This window comes from Pleurodeles waltl, chromosome 1_1 (assembly GCF_031143425.1).
Source record: "Pleurodeles waltl isolate 20211129_DDA chromosome 1_1, aPleWal1.hap1.20221129, whole genome shotgun sequence".
Taxonomy (NCBI): Eukaryota; Metazoa; Chordata; class Amphibia; order Caudata; family Salamandridae; genus Pleurodeles; species Pleurodeles waltl.
This window is the reverse complement of record NC_090436.1, coordinates 566,559,140-566,579,206: the sequence shown is the minus strand read 5'-3', so window position 1 is coordinate 566,579,206 and position 20,067 is coordinate 566,559,140. Positions and strand designations below refer to the sequence as shown.

The 20,067-nt window shown below is 45.2% G+C and overlaps 1 protein-coding gene across 1 annotated transcript in view; it reads right to left on the bottom strand.

The window, feature by feature from the left end:
- The window catches only part of PPIP5K2 (diphosphoinositol pentakisphosphate kinase 2), a 1,112,711-nt gene that overhangs the window by 956,395 nt on the left and 136,249 nt on the right, over positions 1-20,067 (bottom strand). Inside the window, exon 7 of the mRNA XM_069226183.1 lies at positions 13,481-13,582. Coding sequence (XP_069082284.1) covers positions 13,481-13,582 — 102 coding nt within the window. The remainder of the gene's footprint in view (positions 1-13,480; positions 13,583-20,067) is intronic.

Here is a 20,067-nt window from a genome sequence, read left to right as displayed (position 1 = left end):
CCACCTTACAAAGACCAACGGCAATGGGGGGGCTGGCAGCACCAGACTTTGAGGCCTATTACCTTACTGTCCAATTACAATACTTTATGCGGTGGCTAAGGGGCCACCAGCCCCCACCCCACTAAGACAGATGTCTAGGTACTTCAGTTAAGTCTTCCCTGTTTCCCCTCCTTCTGGGCTTACAGAAGGTGACACAGGCAACTACTACAGAATTCGAGGTGGTTGTATATTGTTGGCACAGATGTTTGCAAACAACTAAGACCAAAAGGCCATATTCACCAGATTTTCCTATACATTATTTGATGGTTCTTCCTCGTGGAAATAAGTGGCAGGGACTATTACGATTCAGAGAAGCAGGGATTAATACAATAGATGATCTATTCTGCGATGGCACATTGCTGCCATACACAGATCTACAAACAGAGTTTGACTTACGACTGCACCACTTTCTTGTCCATGGGTCGCTGATAACAACAATAAGGAGGCACTGGGATACGGGATTAACAGAGCCCCCCCCCCCACACATAATGGGTGTGCATACAATGCAACAGCGGCTGGCACATTCAAGGCAGTCACATGACATTACCGTGGGATACAAAGGGACACCCTACAGCAACAGACTATTCCTCGTCAGAAATGGGAAACTGATATAGGCAGGCCTTTTGATGAAAACACCTGGGATAAGGTCCTGGAACGAACACCTAAAGTATCTAGGAATGTTAGATCTTAATTAATAAACTTTTGCATATTGCACAGAGCCTATCTTACACTGAGTAGGATTAACAGAATTTTCAACTTAACTGAGGTTAAATGCCCAAGATGTGGTCTTGTTGGGGCAGAATGTATTCAAATGCTGTGGTCCTGTACGATGCTTACTATATACTGGTACGAGATTGTGAAAACCCGTTTGGAAATAGTTGAGTCATCCCTAGGGACACTTCCTACTGCCCCCTAGGTAACTTTCCCCACACAGATCAGACGAAAGTAACCAGCACATTTATGGATTTGGGCTTCATACCAGTTAAGAGGGAGATAACCCGTAATTGGAAATCCATAAGGGGCCGAAAAGCATCCACATGGAAGAGGGAATTGCTCAAATTGTCTGGATATGAGGGCGAAGTTATACTCCTTGAAGCCTGCCGCGACTGCCGTCCGTTAGATGGGGCCAGAGCCGGGGAGGGGCTGGTATAGGAACCTAAGCAAGCAATCTCTTCCCAAGGGAACTCCCCTGCACACTCTTCGTAACAATATTGGGGAAGGGAGCTTCGTCCGGGTCTTGGGACTCTGGGAAAAGCACCCACCAGGCTATTCCACATAGTTCTTCATGGTCAATGAAAAGTCAACTCGCATGTACACCCCACATTGCGCATAGGGGGAGTGGTTGGGGGGGTTATGAGTAGGTGGGACTATTGGGATCGCCACATGCGATGCATATCACTAAGTCTTTGTTCAATTGTTTAGAAATAATGAGCTTGATTAGTGTCTGCGCTTGTGGTTTTCTCAATTGCCTTATTGTAAACAAATAAAATTGGTTTAAAAAAAGGGGGGGGGGGGATTTCCTAGTGACTCTGGATCTGCAGGACGTATATTTTCACATTCCTGTTCATGTGGAGAGTCAGCAATACCTGCGGTTTGTGGGGAGGATCTTCACTATCAGTTTCAAGTTCTGCCCTTTGGTCTGGCCACATCTCCCCGTGTATTCACCAAGGTATCAGCTCCACCTACTGCTTTTTTTCATGAGAGAGGGGTTGTTTTGTATCCTTATCTTGATGACTGGCTGATGACTGCTCCTTTTCATTCCAAAGCAAATCAAGATGTGGCTCTGCTCCTCTCCACTCTGTAAGACTTTAATTTTATGGTGAATTTGCCCAAGTCACAACTCACTCCTTAAGTACAGGCTTTCATCAGTGCTTGTCTGGACACTCTAGTGGAAGCTGCTTTTCTCCTGGAGGAGAGACTGCTCTCCCCTCAGTCAGGGGTTTTGGAAATTGTTGACACATTTAGAAAGTTGTGCACAGTGTTTGTTATAAGTGCAGGGTCTTTTGGCGGCCTCTACAGGAATGGTCTTGTGGGCAAATTTTTATTTGAAGCCCGTGGTGACCCCATCGTACGCCACTGGAATCCCGCCTCACATCGCTATGATGTGATGATTCCCATGACCGATCAAGCTGTGCCGAGCTTTTCCTGGTGGCTACTTCTGGACTACCTGTTCCAATTGCCGCCTCCGGTTCTGTTGACGACAGATGCCAGCATGTGAGGCAAGGGGACAGTGTTGGGTTCTCAGGAACTGAGTGCTCCTCAGTCCCTGGGGAAGAGTCATCAGTCTTCGAACTAGAAGGAGTTGATGGCTGTCCGGAATACATTGGTGGAGTTCCAGGCCAGTCTAAGGGCACCAATGTGGTGGTCCGCTCAGACAATCAAGTTGCAAGGGCAAACTTGAACAGGCAGCGGGGTACAAGGTGCGGGTCCCTTAATCAGATTGCATCCCTATTCTTTCACTGGGCAGAGGATTTCGTTTTGGGCCTGACTGCCGTATATATAAAGGGGGAATTTCATTTTTGGGCCGGCAGCCTTAGCAGAAAGATCCCTTCCTCTGTACAATACCATCCCTCTCTTCCTCTTTCCCATCTTGTCTGTCAGCAGTTCAGGATTCTTATTGCCCCATGTTGGCCCAGACGCCCTTGTTTCCTAGGTTCTTGAGTGCTTAGGGTTGGAGTCTCTGGATTGTTCATCTGAGGTGGCCATCGACATACAAATATCTTGCAGTCTACCCTTAAGTCTTATTAAAACACTGGGATTCTTTTTCCAAGTCATATTTGGTGGGGTCTAAGCTACTGACTCTTTCCAAATTCTTGACTTCTTATGTGATGATTTTCTCAAGGGTCTGTCTCCTGGTACTCTTTCCGCTCTGTGGACTGCAGTTAAGGCATTCCGTTCTTTTTCTATTGATTTCTCTACTATTTTTCCTTTGGTTTTCCGGTTGCTGAGGAGTTTCAGACTTCAGCGTCCCTCAATTTGGAAGGATCTCCCTTCTTGGTACTTGACTGTTGTTCTCAGGGGATTGCAGGGTCCTCCTTTTGATTCTTTGGAGACTGCTGGCTTGGTGTGGCTTTCAGTAAAGGTGTTTTTTTGGTGGCCATTACTTCTGCGGGATGCCTTGGCGAGATTGGGGCTCTCATGGCAGCTTTTCCTTATAGGAAGTTATTTTCTGACCGGGTGGTGCTTCGTCTGGACTCTAAGCTTCTTCCTAAAGTGGCTTCTTCCTTTCGTTTGGCTCAGGAGGTAATTTTGCCGTTTTTTTCGGATTCGTCTTCTACCCTCCCTTCCATCCTTGATGTCAGGAGGGCCCTTCTGATTTATTTGGAGTGCACAAAGACTTTTCAGGTGTCTACCTCTTTGTTCACTGCTTACGGCTCTGTCGTAAAGGGTAGGAAGGTCTCCACTCAAACTCGTAGTTGATGGGTCTGCAGGCTATTGCCCGTGCCTATGAAGTGATTGAGGAGGTTCTTCCTTCTGATTTCCAAGGCAGGTCGACTAAGGCAATTGCTACCTCTTGGGCAGAGACTTGGGGTGTGTCTCTTTTGGAGATTTGCAGTACGGCCACTTGGTCTTCCCCTCATACTTTTCTTCATCATGATCGTCTTTGTGTTGGTGCTGACTTAAAGGGCTAATTTGGGTTTCAGGTTTTGTCAGCTTCAAAAAAATGAGGTTGAGTTAGTTCCAATAATAAAACCTGTTCTGCACTGCATCTTGTGTGCTTTGTGTTCTTTCTGAACTTGTAATATCCTCAGTTGTTAGGACTGGGATGAGGAGGCGCCATGGGGGAGTAATGAAATTCTTACTTATTGGCAATCTTCATTACTTCAATTAGGGGTTCTCCTCGTCTCAGTTCTGTTCACTCCCTCCCTAGTTGTTCTCCTTCTTGCTTGGTCCCATAACAGATGTGTATGTGTGTGTGTGTGGGGGGGGGGGGGGGGGGGACTGGAGGGGGAGTTATTTAACGGAAAAGAGTTCCTTAGATTCAAACCTTACTTCTAACTAGTGAAAGTCCAGCCATCTGAATGAGAGGTATTTCACTGAGCAGCAGACACCTTCACCTCGACTTTTTCTTTAAAGAATTCACTGTAGTAATTGTGAAAATAAAAAATAAAAACATCCAAACTTGTACAGCGTGTTTTACCCCTTCCTGTTTACAAGGGGATCCTACACAAACCTGGATAGAATTAATGCTAAATCAGGTCTCCTGAGTCATGGCCACAGACACGCAAATGTAATTAATAAATGCAGGGGCTGATGCTTCAAGACAAACAAACAAACTGACATTTTTAAGTCAGTCACATGTTGGCTTCTGATACAGCAGCTACACAGCGCGGCCTGTTCATTGTTACCTTGCATCTGGTTAAGATTGCGATTTGCACAGCTGATCCCCTGGATCCTCCTGTGATGCCCATGCCTTCTGTTGCTGCCAACGTGACTTTGGAACTCTTCCCCTTCTCAGAGCTCCGAAGGCCGCATGTTTTCCCGCCGGCCCCACACGGTCTGTCATTTTGTGGGACACGCAGCCCAGCCAACCCCAATGCCGCTCTTTAAAATACAGAGTATTAGCCTTTCATCAAAAGTGGATGAGAGCAGCGCTGGGCTTGGCTTGAGCAGGGCAATGCAGCGCTCCATCAGAGAGCCCCTAGAATCTCTACAGTGCGGTAGGAGAGGCATTTAAACAGCACGTCAGATTGGACTCACCCGAGCTTTTGTCCAGCCTGACGTGCACACTTTAACTTACAGCACCCCTTTGATCAATAGCCATTATCACAGGAGGACCACGCCTCCTGTACTGCGAACCTCGAAAATTGTATGATGGCCGCATACCGTTTTATAAATGTTAATACTTTACTGAGGAGAATTAAGAATTGAACAAAACAGTACTGCGCATCAATCAGGCAACGGGTGGTAGCTTTTTAGGGGAAAGGCAACGTTAATTTGCTCCTGGATGGATGAGCCGCCTCTGCTAGCGTTTAAAAGTGAGTTTGAATTGCATCAAAAAGTATATTACTGGGACATGCGGTGTTATACAAGTGGGTAGTTACTACCACCTACAGGTTAAAAGTGGAACTCACTCGCTGGAACGTCACTAAGTTTGTTTTCTTTTGGCAGTGGAAATTTAACGCCAGAACGGGCATTAACTAAAAAGACTTTAACCCCTTAGCTGCTGGGCCTTTTCCCCCCCAGTGCTGAGCCCTTTTTTGGCTATTTGGGGTAGTTCGCGCTTAGGGCTTCATAACTTTTTGTCCACATAAGCTAACCACGCCAAATTTGCGTCCTTTTTTCCCAACATTCTAGGGATTCTAATGGTACCCAGAGTTTGTGGTTTACCCTGGAGGAGACCAAGAAAATAGCCAAAATACAGTGAAAATTTAGTTTTTTCCAAAAAAATGGGAAAAAAGGGCCGCCGAAGAAGGCTTGTGGTTTTTTCCCTGAAAATGCCATCAACAAAGGGTTTCTGGTGCTGAAATCACTATCTCCCCACCTTTCAGGAACGGGCAGACTTGAATCAGAAAACCACATTTTCCAACACAAATTTGGCATTTTACTGGGACATACCCCATTTTTACTATTTTTGGTGCTTTCAACCTCCTTCCAGTTAGTGACAGGAATGGGTGTGAAACCAATGCTGGATCCCGGAAAGCTAAACATTTCTGAAAACTAGACAAAATTCTGAATTCAGCAAGGGGTCATTTGTGTAGATCCTACAAGGTTTTCCTACAGAAAATAACAGCTGAAATAAAAAAATATTGAAATTGAGCTGAAAACAACAGCCATTTTTCTTTATGTTTTACTCTGTAACTTTTTCCTGCGATGTCAGATTTCTGAAAGCAATATACCGTTTTGTCTGCTGGACTCTTCTGGTTGCGGGGATATAAAGGGCTTATAGGTTCATCAAGAACCCTAGGTACCCAGGGCCAATAAATGAGGTGCACCCTGCAGTTGGTTTTCATTCTATACTGGGTATACAGCAATTCATTTGCTGAAATATGAGGAGTGAAAAAGAGGTATCAAGAAAACCTTTGCATTTCCAAAATGGGATCAAGATAAGGTTTTGAGGAGCAGTGGTTATTTGCACATCTTTGAATTCCGAGGTGCCCATACTAGCATGTGAATTGCAGGGCATTTCTCAAATAGACGTCTTTTTTACACACTCTCTTATATTTGGAAGGAAAAAATGTAGAGAAAGATAAGGGGCAATAACACTTGTTTTGCTATTCTATGTTCCCCCAAGTCTCCCGAAAAAAATGATACCTCACTTGTGTGGGTAGGCCTAGCGCCCGCGACAGGAAATGCCCCAAAACACAACGTGGACACATCCCATTTTTTCACAAAATACAGAGCTGTTTTTTTGCAAAGTGCCTACCTGTGGATTATGGCCTCTAGCTCAGCCGGCACATAGGGAAACCTACCAAACCTGTACATTTTTGAAAACTAGAGACCTAGGGGAATCCAAGATGGGGTGACTCGCGGGGCTCTGACCAGGTTCTGTTACCCAGAATCCTTTGCAAACCTCAAAAAGTGGCTAAAAAAACAAGTTTTCCTCACATTTCGGTGACAGAAAGTTCTGGAATTGGAGAGGAGCCTCAAATTTCCTTCCACCCAGCGTCCCCCCAAGCCTCCCGATAAAAATGATACCTCACTTGTGTGGGTAGGCCTAGCGCCCGCGACAGGAAATGCCCCAAAACACAACGTGGACACATCACAGAAAACAGAGCTGTTTTTTGCAAAGTGCCTACCTGTAGATTTTGGCCTCTAGCTCAGCCGGCACCTAGGGAAACCTACCAAACCTGTACATTTTTTAAAACTAGAGACCTAGGGGAATCCAAGATGGGGTGACTTGCGGGGCTCTGACCAGGTTCTGTTACCCAGAATCCTTTGCAAACCTCAAAAAGTGGCTAAAAAAACAAGTTTTCCTCACATTTCGGTGACAGAAAGTTCTGGAATCGGAGAGGAGCCTCAAATTTCCTTCCACCCAGCGTCCCCCCAAGTCTCCCGATAAAAATGATACCTCACTTGTGTGGGTAGGCCTAGCGCCCGCGACATGAAATGCCCCAAAACACAACGTGGACACATCACAGAAAACAGAGCTGTTTTTTGCAAAGTGCCTACCTGTAGATTTTGGCCTCTAGCTCAGCCGGCACCTAGGGAAACCTACCAAACCTGTACATTTTTGAAAACTAGAGACCTAGGGGAATCCAAGATGGGGTGACTCGCGGGGCTCTGACCAGGTTCTGTTACCCAGAATCCTTTGCAAACCTCAAAAAGTGGCTAAAAAAACAAGTTTTCCTCACATTTCGGTGACAGAAAGTTCTGGAATCGGAGAGGAGCCTCAAATTTTCTTCCACCCAGCGTCCCCCCAAGTCTCCCGATAAAAATGATACCTCACTTGTGTGGGTAGGCCTAGCGCCCGCGACAGGAAATGCCCCAAAACACAACGTGGACACATCACAGAAAACAGAGCTGTTTTTTGCAAAGTGCCTACCTGTAGATTTTGGCCTCTAGCTCAGCTGGCACCTAGGGAAACCTACCAAACCTGTGCATTTCTGAAAACTAGAGACCTAGGGGAATCCAAGGAGGGGTGACTTGCGGGGCTCGGACCAGGTTCTGTTACCCAGAATCCTTTGCAAACCTCAAAAAGTGGCTAAAAAAACACATGTTCCTCACATTTCGGTGACAGAAAGTTCTGGAATCTGAGAGGAGCCACAAATTTCCTTCCACCCAGCGTTCCCCCAAGCCTCCCGATAAAAATGATACCTCACTTGTGTGGTTAGGCCTGGTGCCTGCGACAGGAATAGATCACACAATGGTCAATGTTGGTCCTTACGTGAGGCAGCTGTTGACCCTGGGGTGATCCATTCCTGACACAGACACTAGGTGTAGGCACTCAAGTGGGGTAGTGTTTTTATCAGGACAGGTGAGGAGTCACTGGGTGGTAGGAATATTGTGGATCCCAGCATATTCCTGTAGTTTGTGTGACAGAAATGCGAGAAAAATTGAGTTTTTTTTCAACATTTCAGCTTTGCAGGGTATTCTGGGTAAGAAAACTTTGGGGAAGCCACACAAGTCACACCTCTGTGGACTCCCCCGAATGTCTAGTTTCCAGAAATGTTTGGGTTTAGTGTGTTTCTCTATATGGCCGCCGAATCCAGGACCAAAAACACAGGTGCCTGCCTTACAAAACCAGTTTGTTTTGCCATGGATAATTTTGATGTCTCCACAATATGATTTGGGTGGTGGAATTTGGGGCTGAACTAAATTGGGGAGCTCCCAAGAGAGCACTCTCTCTCTGCTTGCCGCCGCATTCACCTGCTCTCTGGGTTGACCTAACCCACTATTACCCAGTTGCACAAACAGCTTGCGAAGGGACAGCAGGACTGTCCTCATCACCTCCCTCATAATGTACTGGAAGAGGAGTTATCGAATGGGACTCCTCTGACTGAAAAATCACTCCCAGAGTCTGCGCCATTGTCCTATCCCTCAGATGCTGTCTCAGTATCTGATGTCTCAGTCTCTGATCCTATGTCAGAGCGGTCCTCTATAACCCGAGTGTAGGCAGCAGTCATCCATCAAGATGCCATCTCTGCTATTGGCTAAACTGTTGCTCTAAAACACTAGCCTACGTAGACAGTCACAAAATCGATGGTGTGTGAGATACGTGCAACAGTAGAGGCCACCTTACCTGCGCTTCTTCCCTCAATCAGCACGTACTTTCAAGACACTCAAAAAACACCTTGTCACATACCATTCGTCACAGTCTTTAGCACCTCCTGCGCCCAGTCCAACAATCATTATTGGTGCTCCCACTCCCTCCTCCTCGGATTCCCTCATTACCACCCAGCAAAAGTGCCCTTCATCTCTCCATAGACTTTGCTAATGTACTCAGCTATTTACATAAAATACAGATTTGCTCTTTGCAGTAGGCATATAAACCTTCTGCGCTTCTTTATGGCACTAAAACTGCCACTAGACAAGTCGGACCCTTTTCCCCCCAGGGAAACCACACACATATTGACAAAAGTGATATATATATGACAGCCAATCACCTGAAACTCAACTCAAGCAAAACCGAAATAATCCTCTTTGGCCCACACAAAAACACCTGGGACCCCTCATGGTGGCCCACCACGCTAGGCCCTGCACCCACCCCCGCCAACCACGCACGCAACCTCAGCATCATCCTAGACTCCTCCCTCTCGATGACCCAACAAATCAACGCTCTCACCTCCTCATGCTTCAACACACTCCGTATACTGAAAAACATTCAAATGGATCCCCACAGAGACCAGAAAAACTGTCACTCACGCACACATCAGCAGCAGGCTTGATTACGGAAACGCCCTCTACGCCGGCACCACTCTAAAACTCAAGCGCAAACTACACGCATCTAGAACTCAGCAGCACGACTCATCCTCGACCTCCGCCGACACGAACACATCTCTCCACACCTCAAATCCCTCCACTGGCTCCCCATTGACAAAAGGATCACCTTCAAGATCCTCATCCTCGCACACAAATCACTCCACAACACAGGCCCTGCCTACCTCAACGAGAGTCACCTTCCACACCCCCACACGAAACGTCCGCTCAGCTGACCTCTCTCTCGCCTCTGTACCCCGCATCAAACACACCACCACCGGGGGCAGATCCTTCTCCTACCTTGCACCCAAAACCTGGAACGCCCTCACAACCCACCTTCGCAAGACCCAAAACCTACTTCTTTTCAGGAAGGGCCTCAAAACCTGGCTTTTCGAACAGTGAACCTCCCAGCCCCTTTCCCTCCCCCCGCCCCCCCCCCAAGCGCCTTGAGACCCTCACAGGTGAGTAGCACACTTTATAAATCTCTTTGGTATATATAGATCTACCTCTATATATATATATATATATATATATATCTATGTACATAGATATATCTATAGATATATCCATGTACATAGATATATCTATCTACATAGATATATAAATATAGATCTATATATAGATCTATTTTTTTTAGTTGTTGTATGGTTTCCTTGGGGGCCAAAATGGCCCCCAGGGAAACCCTACAACATCTAAAAAAAAAATTGCCCCCACAGGGGGTCACCCTGCCCACGGGCGACACCCTGTCATTTTTTTATTTTTTTTTATTATTTAAAAAAAAAAAAAAAAACCAATCCCCCCCCCCCCCCCCAGGGGGCACCTACCTTTTTTTTTTTTTTAATTAATTATGCCCCCGGGGGGGGGGGGGGGGCGGCCCGTTTTCCGAGGGGGCCGCCCCCCCAAAGTGAAATCCCTGGCGTCTAGTGGTGTTTCCTGGCCCCCGATCGCAGCTGTGCTGCGATCGGGGGCCAGGAAACACTTTGAGAAGGCCTCGTAAGAAAGGGGAGACTCTCCCCCTTTCTTACGAGGCCTTCTCAAACTGTTTCTGGCCCCCGATCGCAGCTGTGCTGCGATCGGGGGCCAGGAAACACTTTCAGGAAGGCCTCGTAAGAAAGGGGAGACACTCCCCTTTCTTACGAGGCCTTCCCGAACGTGAGAAAGGCCGTTTTCCCCATCAAAGCAGGAAGCGGCCGCAAGGCTGCTTCCTGCTTTGATGGGGAAAACACCTTTGCAACGTCAGCGCGCCGCGAGGCGCGCTGACGTCACAAAGGGGCGGGTAGGGGGGCGGGGGGAGACACGGAAGCTTCCGTGTCTCCAGGGGGGGGGTTTAAAAAAAAAAAAAAACCCTCGGGTGCGACGCACCCGAGGATTTACTGATACCCTTCCTGGTGTCGGCCACTGGTCGTGACCCGCACCAGGGAGGGTGTGTGGGCGTCGGCCAGTGGCCGACGCCCGCACCTAACAGGTTAACAAGTCTGCACTATAGGTATATAATAAATAAATGGATTCTGCAATCCCCATGTGAAGGCACAACTTTAATTTTTTATGATCTGCGCCTAGTCACACACTCAGTCACTGATTCCAAAGAAAGGAGATCTCTACTGTAATGTTATTGCAGTCGAGTTCTGAGGTCACAATGCCTGCTGTCTGACCAGCATACTAGGTGAAAGACAGGTTAGGTCATGGACCAGCTGTTTAAAGCAATGAAAATTAAACATTGCTTTTCTTTATCCTGCTCTATTTTAATAGCTTACAATGACAGAAAGAACATGATTATTTTTGCTTTCCTTAAATATTTATAAATACATTAGAATCGGGGTGTTTCAACACATTCTGAGTTTCTACAGCTTTAACTGACTTGTATTAAACTGCAACAAATATCTAACAGGCTTTTGAAGAGTTTAATATTGCACTAGAGGGTCTATTTTTATTCTTCATACAGGGAGTGCAGAATTATTAGGCAAGTTGTATTTTTGAGGATTAATTTTATTATTGAACTACAACCATGTTCTCAATGACCCCAAAAAACTCATTAATATCAAAGCTGAATATTTTTGGAAGTAGTTTTTAGTTTGTTTTTAGTTTTAGCTATGTTAGGGGGATATCTGTGTGTGCAGGTGACTATTACTGTGCATAATTATTAGGCAACTTAACAAAAAACAAATATATACCCATTTCAATTATTTATTATTACCAGTGAAACCAATATAACATCTCAACATTCACAAATATACATTTCTGACATTCAAAAACAAAACAAAATCAAATCAGTGACCAATATAGCCACCTTTCTTTGCAAGGACACTCAAAAGCCTGCCATCCATGGATTCTGTCAGTGTTTTGATCTGTTCACCATCAACATTGCGTGCAGCAGCAACCACAGCCTCCCAGACACTGTTCAGAGAGGTGTACTGTTTTCCCTCCTTGTAAATCTCACATTTGATGATGGACCACAGGTTCTCAATGGGGTTCAGATCAGGTGAACAAGGAGGCCATGTCATTAGATTTCCTTCTTTTATACCCTTTCTTGCCAGCCACGCTGTGGAGTACTTGGACGCGTGTGATGGAGCATTGTCCTGCATGAAAATCATGTTTTTCTTGAAGGATGCAGACTTCTTCCTGTAAAGGTGTCTACCAGGAACTGGCAGTAGGACTGGGAGTTGAGCTTGACTCCATCCTCAACCCGAAAAGGCCCCACAAGCTCATCTTTGATGATACCAGCCCAAACCAGTACTCCACCTCCACCTTGCTGGCGTCTGAGTCGGACTGGAGCTCTCTGCCCTTTACCAATCCAGCCACGGGCCCATCCATCTGGCCCATCAAGACTCACTCTCATTTCATCAGTCCATAAAACCTTAGAAAATCAGTCTTGAGATATTTCTTGGCCCAGTCTTGACGTTTCAGCTTGTGTGTCTTGTTCAGTGGTGGTCGTCTTTCAGCCTTTCTTACCTTGGCCATGTCTCTGAGTATTGCACACCTTGTGCTTTTGGGCACTCCAGTGATGTTGCAGCTCTGAAATATGGCCAAACTGGTGGCAAGTGGCATCGTGGCAGCTGCACGCTTGACTTTTCTCAGTTCATGGGCAGTTATTTTGCGCCTTGGTTTTTCCACACGCTTCTTGCGACCCTGTTGACTATTTTGAATGAAACGCTTGATTGTTCGATGATCGCGCTTCAGAAGCTTTGCAATTTTAAGAGTGCTGCATCCCTCTGCAAGATATCTCACTATTTTTGACTTTTCTGAGCCTGTCAAGTCCTTCTTTTGACCCATTTTGCCAAAGGAAAGGAAGTTGCCTAATAATTATGCACACCTGATATAGGGTGTTGATGTCATTAGACCACACCCCTTCTCATTACAGAGATGCACATCACCTAATATGCTTAATTGGTAGTAGGCTTTTAAGCCTATACAGCTTGGAGTAAGACAACATGCATAAAGAGGATGATGTGGTCAAAATACTCATTTGCCTAATAATTCTGCACTCCCTGTAGTTACATTCTCTCTCCTTCTGAAAGGGCTATTCATCAAGGTTTTAAGTGATTTGAGGGAAAGGTGATGGTGTGACCATGTTTTATATGTGGTAAAGTATCCTGTTGTACATGATGAAGATATTGCAAATCACCTTGGAGTTTCATAACCTTATAAAGGAACTCGGTCTTCAGCCTCGTTCCTCTATATGGTCATGGCATTCCTCAGTGACTTGAAATATCCTTATAATGTACGACAGAGGATACTTTGTCCCTTAAATAACACCCGCCCACAAATTATATATTAACATAGAATGCTATAACAGGACATACATTTTAATATTTTTTATATCCAATAGGGGTAAAAACTTTATTATACAGAAAATATCACACAATTTTTTACATGAACCACATTTAGACAAACAACCTTCAACGAACAGTATCAAAGATGAATAGCAGGCCTCAAATTCATATTTGTACCATCAGCTTTTAATACTCAACCTACCTTTAGGAAAAGGTTTGCAAGGTCATTCATTATATTATTTCCATTTTAGCAATATCAGGAAATGCAGACAAATTGCAACATTATTAGGCAACAGAGCTGACTGAAATACCTTAACATCCGTCCCATCTGTTGGCATGAATTCTTCATAAATGTACGAGCCTGTTTTTCTTACACTACTTTCTGGTGAGTACACACTGCTTCGGCTTCCAATCTAAAACAGAAAACACCTCTGGTTACACACAAGTTGCTTAGTAATATGTTCATGCTCATTATGTACTGTGAAGTTTGGTGAATCATCACCAATCTAGTCACCCCCCAGACTTCAAATGGCGGAGCATCTAAAGGTAAGATTTCGGTAAGGAGGGCAAAACTTGAGTGACATGAAGCAGAAATGGGAAGCAATATTAAGGCTATTACTGTTGTTAGCTCGGTGGTATCCAACTATACTATGTTCTGAGTTGTGCTGGGTGATTTGTTATCGCTCCCAAGCAGAAAGTGCTCTTCTGTGCAAAACGACATCCAAATAAATATCCAATAGGCACTGCACCGCAAGTGAGCAGTCCAACCCAGTGCATTCATTTACCGACATTTCTTATTATTGTGTGTAGCGTGCAGGGCACTGGCTAGCATGTTGCCTTGCATCTGTCGCGGTGTTGCTTAGAGGGAAGTGCTACATTAAGCACAGTAATAGCCAACTACATGGGGTATCTGCAATAGCTTGGATGCATGAGATATATTTTGTAGAATGTTTCTTGTTTGACAGGAGATTTATGAAAGGGGATAATAGCTTGCCCTAGTTCACCTCCCTAGGACTGAAAAAGAGCTTTCATGGCAGCATATTTAGCATCAGTAATTTCAGGAGTTATATAGTTAGGCCAACTTTAATATCACCTACTTCTCTATATGAGGAAGTCGTTTCTTTTACTTATGCATTCTGACCTGGGTTTAGCCTTCTCTGAGATACCTGCATTTATATCATCACATTGTAATTCACATATTCCTCAGATTTCCGAATTCCATAACCAACGTTTAATCAGGCTTTAAACTGTACAATTTAGTTAACTGCTACGATTCTGGTATTTAAGTGTTTATCGAAGTAGCTGATTCCTATCACGTTCAAAAGTGTAAGAGCAAAAATCATGCTGGATGAACGTCTGGTGGGTCATCTATTAAGTTCAGTAGGTAGGTTAGGCCATACCATTCATCACTGCTTGGTGGGGCTTCCAGCATACTCGCTGGCATCTACAGAGCCCCCAACATTTCAGAGGAGCACTGGAGCACTGTGTTAATAGCAAAAAAAGGCAATTCAAGAATCCAGATGGTAAAATGTACAAGTATATGCAAACATCTTTAAGCTGGGGACACCGCCAAATAGGTGAAATAACAGCTGGAGCAGAAATCAAAGTTGGTGTTACAAAAATAATCCATCTAACTATTTTCACAGATTGTGCCTACTATTCAACACTGATGCAAAATGGGAAGACAGGAGAAACTAAATAACTAATTTGTATATACACAGTGCCAGCTGTGCAAAAACACAAATATACAGTAACTTACAAAACTCTATAATTTATTAAAATATCATATGTTGGAAGCTAGCTCTGTATATAATATATCAAAGTGAGAGATAGTGTGCACAGAGTCCAGGGGTTCCCCAGAGGCTTAACAGCGGCTAAAGTAGATAATACTAATGCTCTCTTTTGTGGTAGTGTGGTCGAGCAGTTATGCTTATCAGAGGGTAGTGCAAAGCATTTGTTGTACACACAGACAATAGAAGAAGCACAAACTCAATGACTTAACTACAGACCAATGGTTTTTATATAGCAAAAATATATTTTCTTAATTTATTTTCAGAACCACAAGATTCAAGTTGCAGGTAAGTACTTCAATAGATTCGTATTTCACACATGTATCAACAGTACTTTGTTTGAAATTGATAAGTTAAACAGTTTTTGAAATATTGGCAACAAAAAGTTAGATAGATTTTCAGTTAAGTACAACACGTACAGTTCCAGTCTCCGGGGGTTAGGAAGTCCACAGGTTGGGGTTCAAGTTTACCCAAAACACCCACCACCAGCAACACGGGGCCTGCCGGGTACAGAGGTCAATGTGTAGGCAAAATTAACATGGGCTCTTATGGAGACAAAGGGGGGGGGCACTCGGTTTCAGATCTGCAGGCAGCTAATACCCACGCCTTCGGAGGGCAGACCAGGGAGGTTTAGAGGAGCACTGGGGGGGCCCACAAGTAGGTACCAAACATACACCCTCAGCGGCGCTGGGGCGGTCAGGTGCAGGGTGCTAACAAGGTGTCGGGTCTCCGATGATTCTCTATGAGCGGACCCCAGGGGTCACTTAGAGACTGCAGGTTAGATCCAGGAGATCGTCTCAGGCAAACCACAGGCTGAACAGGGAGGAGGACCGCCTGCTGAACGTTGCTGCACCGGAGGTCGGGTTCTCCAAGGCCTGGGGGCTGCGGGTGCAGTGTGTCTTTAGGCGTCGGATATCTTTGTCGGAGCTTTCACGGTCAGGGGGGCTCTCGGGATTTCCTCTGCAGGCATTGTCATGGAGGGGTAGAGAGGTCAACCCAGGGTGGGCACTTACTCAGAACTGCCTGGGGATCCTCTCTAGCAGGTTGAGCCACCTGGACACGGGCAGTGGGCGTCAGGTGCAGAGTGGTCAGGACTCACGCATTCAGAGTGGGTTTGGAGTCCTTAGTTGTTGCTTCTTCTGTGGACAGGGCCGCTGTCCACTGGAGCTTGGCAGAGGTCACTGGTCCCGCTGGATGCTTCGCTGTGCTGGTGCAGATTCTTTGAAGAAAGAGAGAGGCCGGTAGGGCTGGGGCCAAATCAGTTGTTTTCCTTCTTCTCTGCTGGGGGTTTTAGCTATGCAGTCCTTCTTTCTTGTCAGGTCACCAGGAATCTGATGAGCTGGGTTCAGGGAAGCCCTTTAATACCAGATTTAGGGGTGTTAAAGGAGTCAGAGTGCAGTAGCCAATGGCTACTAACCCTGAGACTTTCTGTGCCCAATCCCTTTGGCAGTGGGTATAGCGATAGGGAGCAATCAGACACTCCGGTGGGTGATTGAATATAAGTGGTTTTATTGTAAATTACGGATGCCTTTGTAACAGTCACTGTCTTTTCTCGTTATGTTTTGGTGATCTCCTTTGTTCTCTTCTTTCTCAGGGTTCCCAGTAGCTGATGGTGGTTCCCCGGCGGTGGTGTTGTCAGGTAGATGGGAAAAAAGGAACAAAAGGTAGTTAAGTGGTATGTCTGGGTGACTGGTTTGTATGATTTAGTGTGAGGAGAGGGTGTAGAGTGAGAGAGAGAGAGGGAGAGATGGGTGGAGTGAGTGGCGGTGATTTGGTGTAAGACTCCAATCCAAGGGAAAAGGAAAAGGAAAAGAAAAATAAGAAAGGATGGGTATGAGTTATAGGTCCCGTTCCTTCACCTCTGTGGATTCCAAAACCCTCTTTCCAACAGTAGAATCACTCTTGCTCTGTGTTAGGTGATTAGAGCTTCCCCTCGTGCTGGTACCATTGTACCTTCCCAAACTCCCCTCCCAACCTCCCTCTACTCGCCTCCTCCACCCTCCTCCCTTCCCACTATAGCCTTTATTTTATCCTTTAGGTAGGACCGTACCTGCTGTAGCCACGCCCCTCCAGGGACGTGGCAGAGCTCCTGCCTTCCAGGACCTTCTTGTCCCTTCGTGGGGTCGTCTCTGGAGGTCAATGCAACTCGGTTAGCTGGTTCTCCTTCCTCAATATCTGTGCTGCTCTTGTTCGCGTCCTCCTCGTTTTTGCTCGCCTCTCGGGTCTCGCAGCGTCTTTCCTTTCCGCGTCTTCCCTTCTCTCTACGCCCCGCGCACGTTGTCCGTCTTTTCTTTTCAGGCTTTCGGGAACCCAGATATCCGGGTTCCCGGCTTCTGTGGCGTCTTTCTCTGTGGGGACCCCCCGGGGCACTTCTCGCTCCTTGAATCAGCACAGTATTTAGCCGGGATTTCCGGCACCGGACTACAGGGGGTACATTCCTAACCCTATAGATCCCTGTCCTCTAAACCAAGATGGAGGAATCTGCAGGGAGGAGGCCACCTCAGCTCTGGACACCTTAAGGGTGGTCCAAGCTGGAGTGGTCACTCTTGCCTATTTTCCCACCTGACTTGCTGCCAAAAGTGGGGCTTTGTACAGGGGTGGGCAACTCCACTAGTTGGGGTGCCCTGCGGCACTGTAACCCGAGGCTTGTGCCTTTGAGGCTCACCGCCAGGTGTTACAGTTCCTGCAGGGAAGGGGTGAAGCACCTCCTCAAGGGACAGGCTTTGTTTCTGAAAGTAGCAGGCTGGAACAGACCAGTCAGTCCTGCACTAGCAGTTTGGTTAACATACAGGGGGCATCTCTAAGATGCCCTCTGGGTGCATTTTTCAATAAATTCCACACTGGCATCTGTGGGGGCTTATTGTGCTGAGAAGTTTGATATCAAACTTCCCAGTATTCAGTGAGGCCATTATGGAGCTGTGGAGTTCGTAATGACAAACTTCCAGACCATGTACTCAGTATGGCTACTCTGTACTTACAATGTCTAAGAATGGACTTAGACACTGTAGGGGCATATTGCTCATGCAGTTATGCCCTCACCTGTGGTATAGTGTACCCTGCCTTAGAGCTGTAAGGCCTGCTAGAGGGGGGATTTACCTATGCCACGGGCAGTGGTTTGTGGGCATGGCACCCTGAGAGGTGCCATGTGGACTTTGCCTTTTTCTCGCCACCAGCACACATGTGCTTGGTGAGGGGTCCGTCAGGGTGGCATAATACATTCTGCAGCTCTTCGGGACCTTCCCTGGCCACAGGGCCCCTGGTACCATGGGTACCTTTTACAAGGGACTTAACTGTGTGCCAAGGGTGTGCCAATTGTGGGAAAAAAGGTACAGAGTTTGGGAAAGACCACTAGCCCTGGGGCCTGGTTAGCAGGATCCCAGCACACTTTCAAACTTGGCATTAACACTAGGCAAAAACTGTGTGTGGGGGGTAACCATGCCAACAGCGGCACTTTCATACATCGTAGATATCTACATGGTAAGAATTACGACATTTTAAAACAAGAGAGTAACAAAGGGAAGATTACATACAATTACATTTTTAAACATATATGTATGTGACTCTTTCCTATGGCAAATCGTGTGGCATTGCATGCATATTTTTTAAATTTAAAAACAACCAATATAAAAATAAGAATTGAATCCTTAGTATTCGTTGATACGTTTCAATGGATTAAATTGATTCAGACAACTTTATTCAGAACACAAAGGTTTGGATTCTCCGAGCGACACTGAAATTATAATATAAAAATCAACTGTAAACATATCATATGCCTTATAAAAATAGACTAGTGCTTCCAGGAAGCATCTTTCAATATGTATACTCTCTCAGTTTAAGTTGCTCTGGATAGGTGTATATTCTATATTCACAGTAACAGTATAACCAGCCTGAATATAAACACTTTTTTTGTCAACCGCTCTGTTTAGCAAGTTGAAAGACAATCCTTTTTTTTCCAACTCTTTATAAATCACGTGCTGAACTTTTTTTAAAGTGCCCGTATATAGAGGGCTAGCGCTCCTCAGTGCTCCAAAAGGTAATGATTGAGGATGGCCATGGCAACTGAATCCATGACATGATGTTTAGAGCTCATTGGAGAAGCTGCTCTGCAGCAACCTGTCTGTCTTAGACTACTTCAACAAAATTGTCTTTGAAATGCGCCTAGAAGGCTCAGCAATACCATCAGCACCATTTCCTACATCAAATGGGTGCACCTGATTAACAAGCAGGTGGAGTTAATTGATCTGAGCCCTAGGCACCTTAGAAGAAATCTCTTTTCCCTATTAAATCCAGTTTTTTAGACTCTCAGTCAAGAGGTAAAGTGTGGAAAGGACCTGGGTTCTGTTTTGTTCAGGATACACAATCAGGACTCCCACTAGACCACCAGGGATGAGGCAAGGTGGGGTCGGGCTCTTGACTTAATGGGCTAGAAACACACACACGTTTATTGATTTCTTTTCTCCTTGGAGCGCAAGATACACTCCCCAGGATGCTATATGATTTATTTATTTTTACATTTAAAAAAAAAAAAAAAAAAAAAAAAAACTAATAAACCTTGAAATTGTCAGGCGGTTGGCCATCCTAAGCACGGGACCACCGCCTGTGGGAGCTAATTATTATATATATATATATATATATATATATATATATATATATATATATATATATATATATATATATATGTGTGCTTTCTCTGGAGACCACAATTGGCTCCCAGGCAAATCACGCATCTATTAAAAAAAAAGTGATTATATATATATATATATATATATATATATATATAAAATAATAATAATGTTATACTTAGGCTCACATTTCAAGTGTATAAAACCACAGAAATTCAGCAGTCATAGTTACCGTAGCTAACTATGACTTGTGCCCCCCCTCCCATGCACTGCATATGACCTCACAGATTACATAACCCATGACCTGGTCAGTGACATCACTGATGACATTTCAAATGACATCACAGATGACATAATCTAGTGACTGCAATTGATTGTATTAATGTTTAAGTGGGTGTATAAGTGTCTCTATAGGTGAATGACTGGTTCAAATATTAGGTGTATTGGACAGTGCATGGATGCATGATTATCTGTATGGGTGATGAA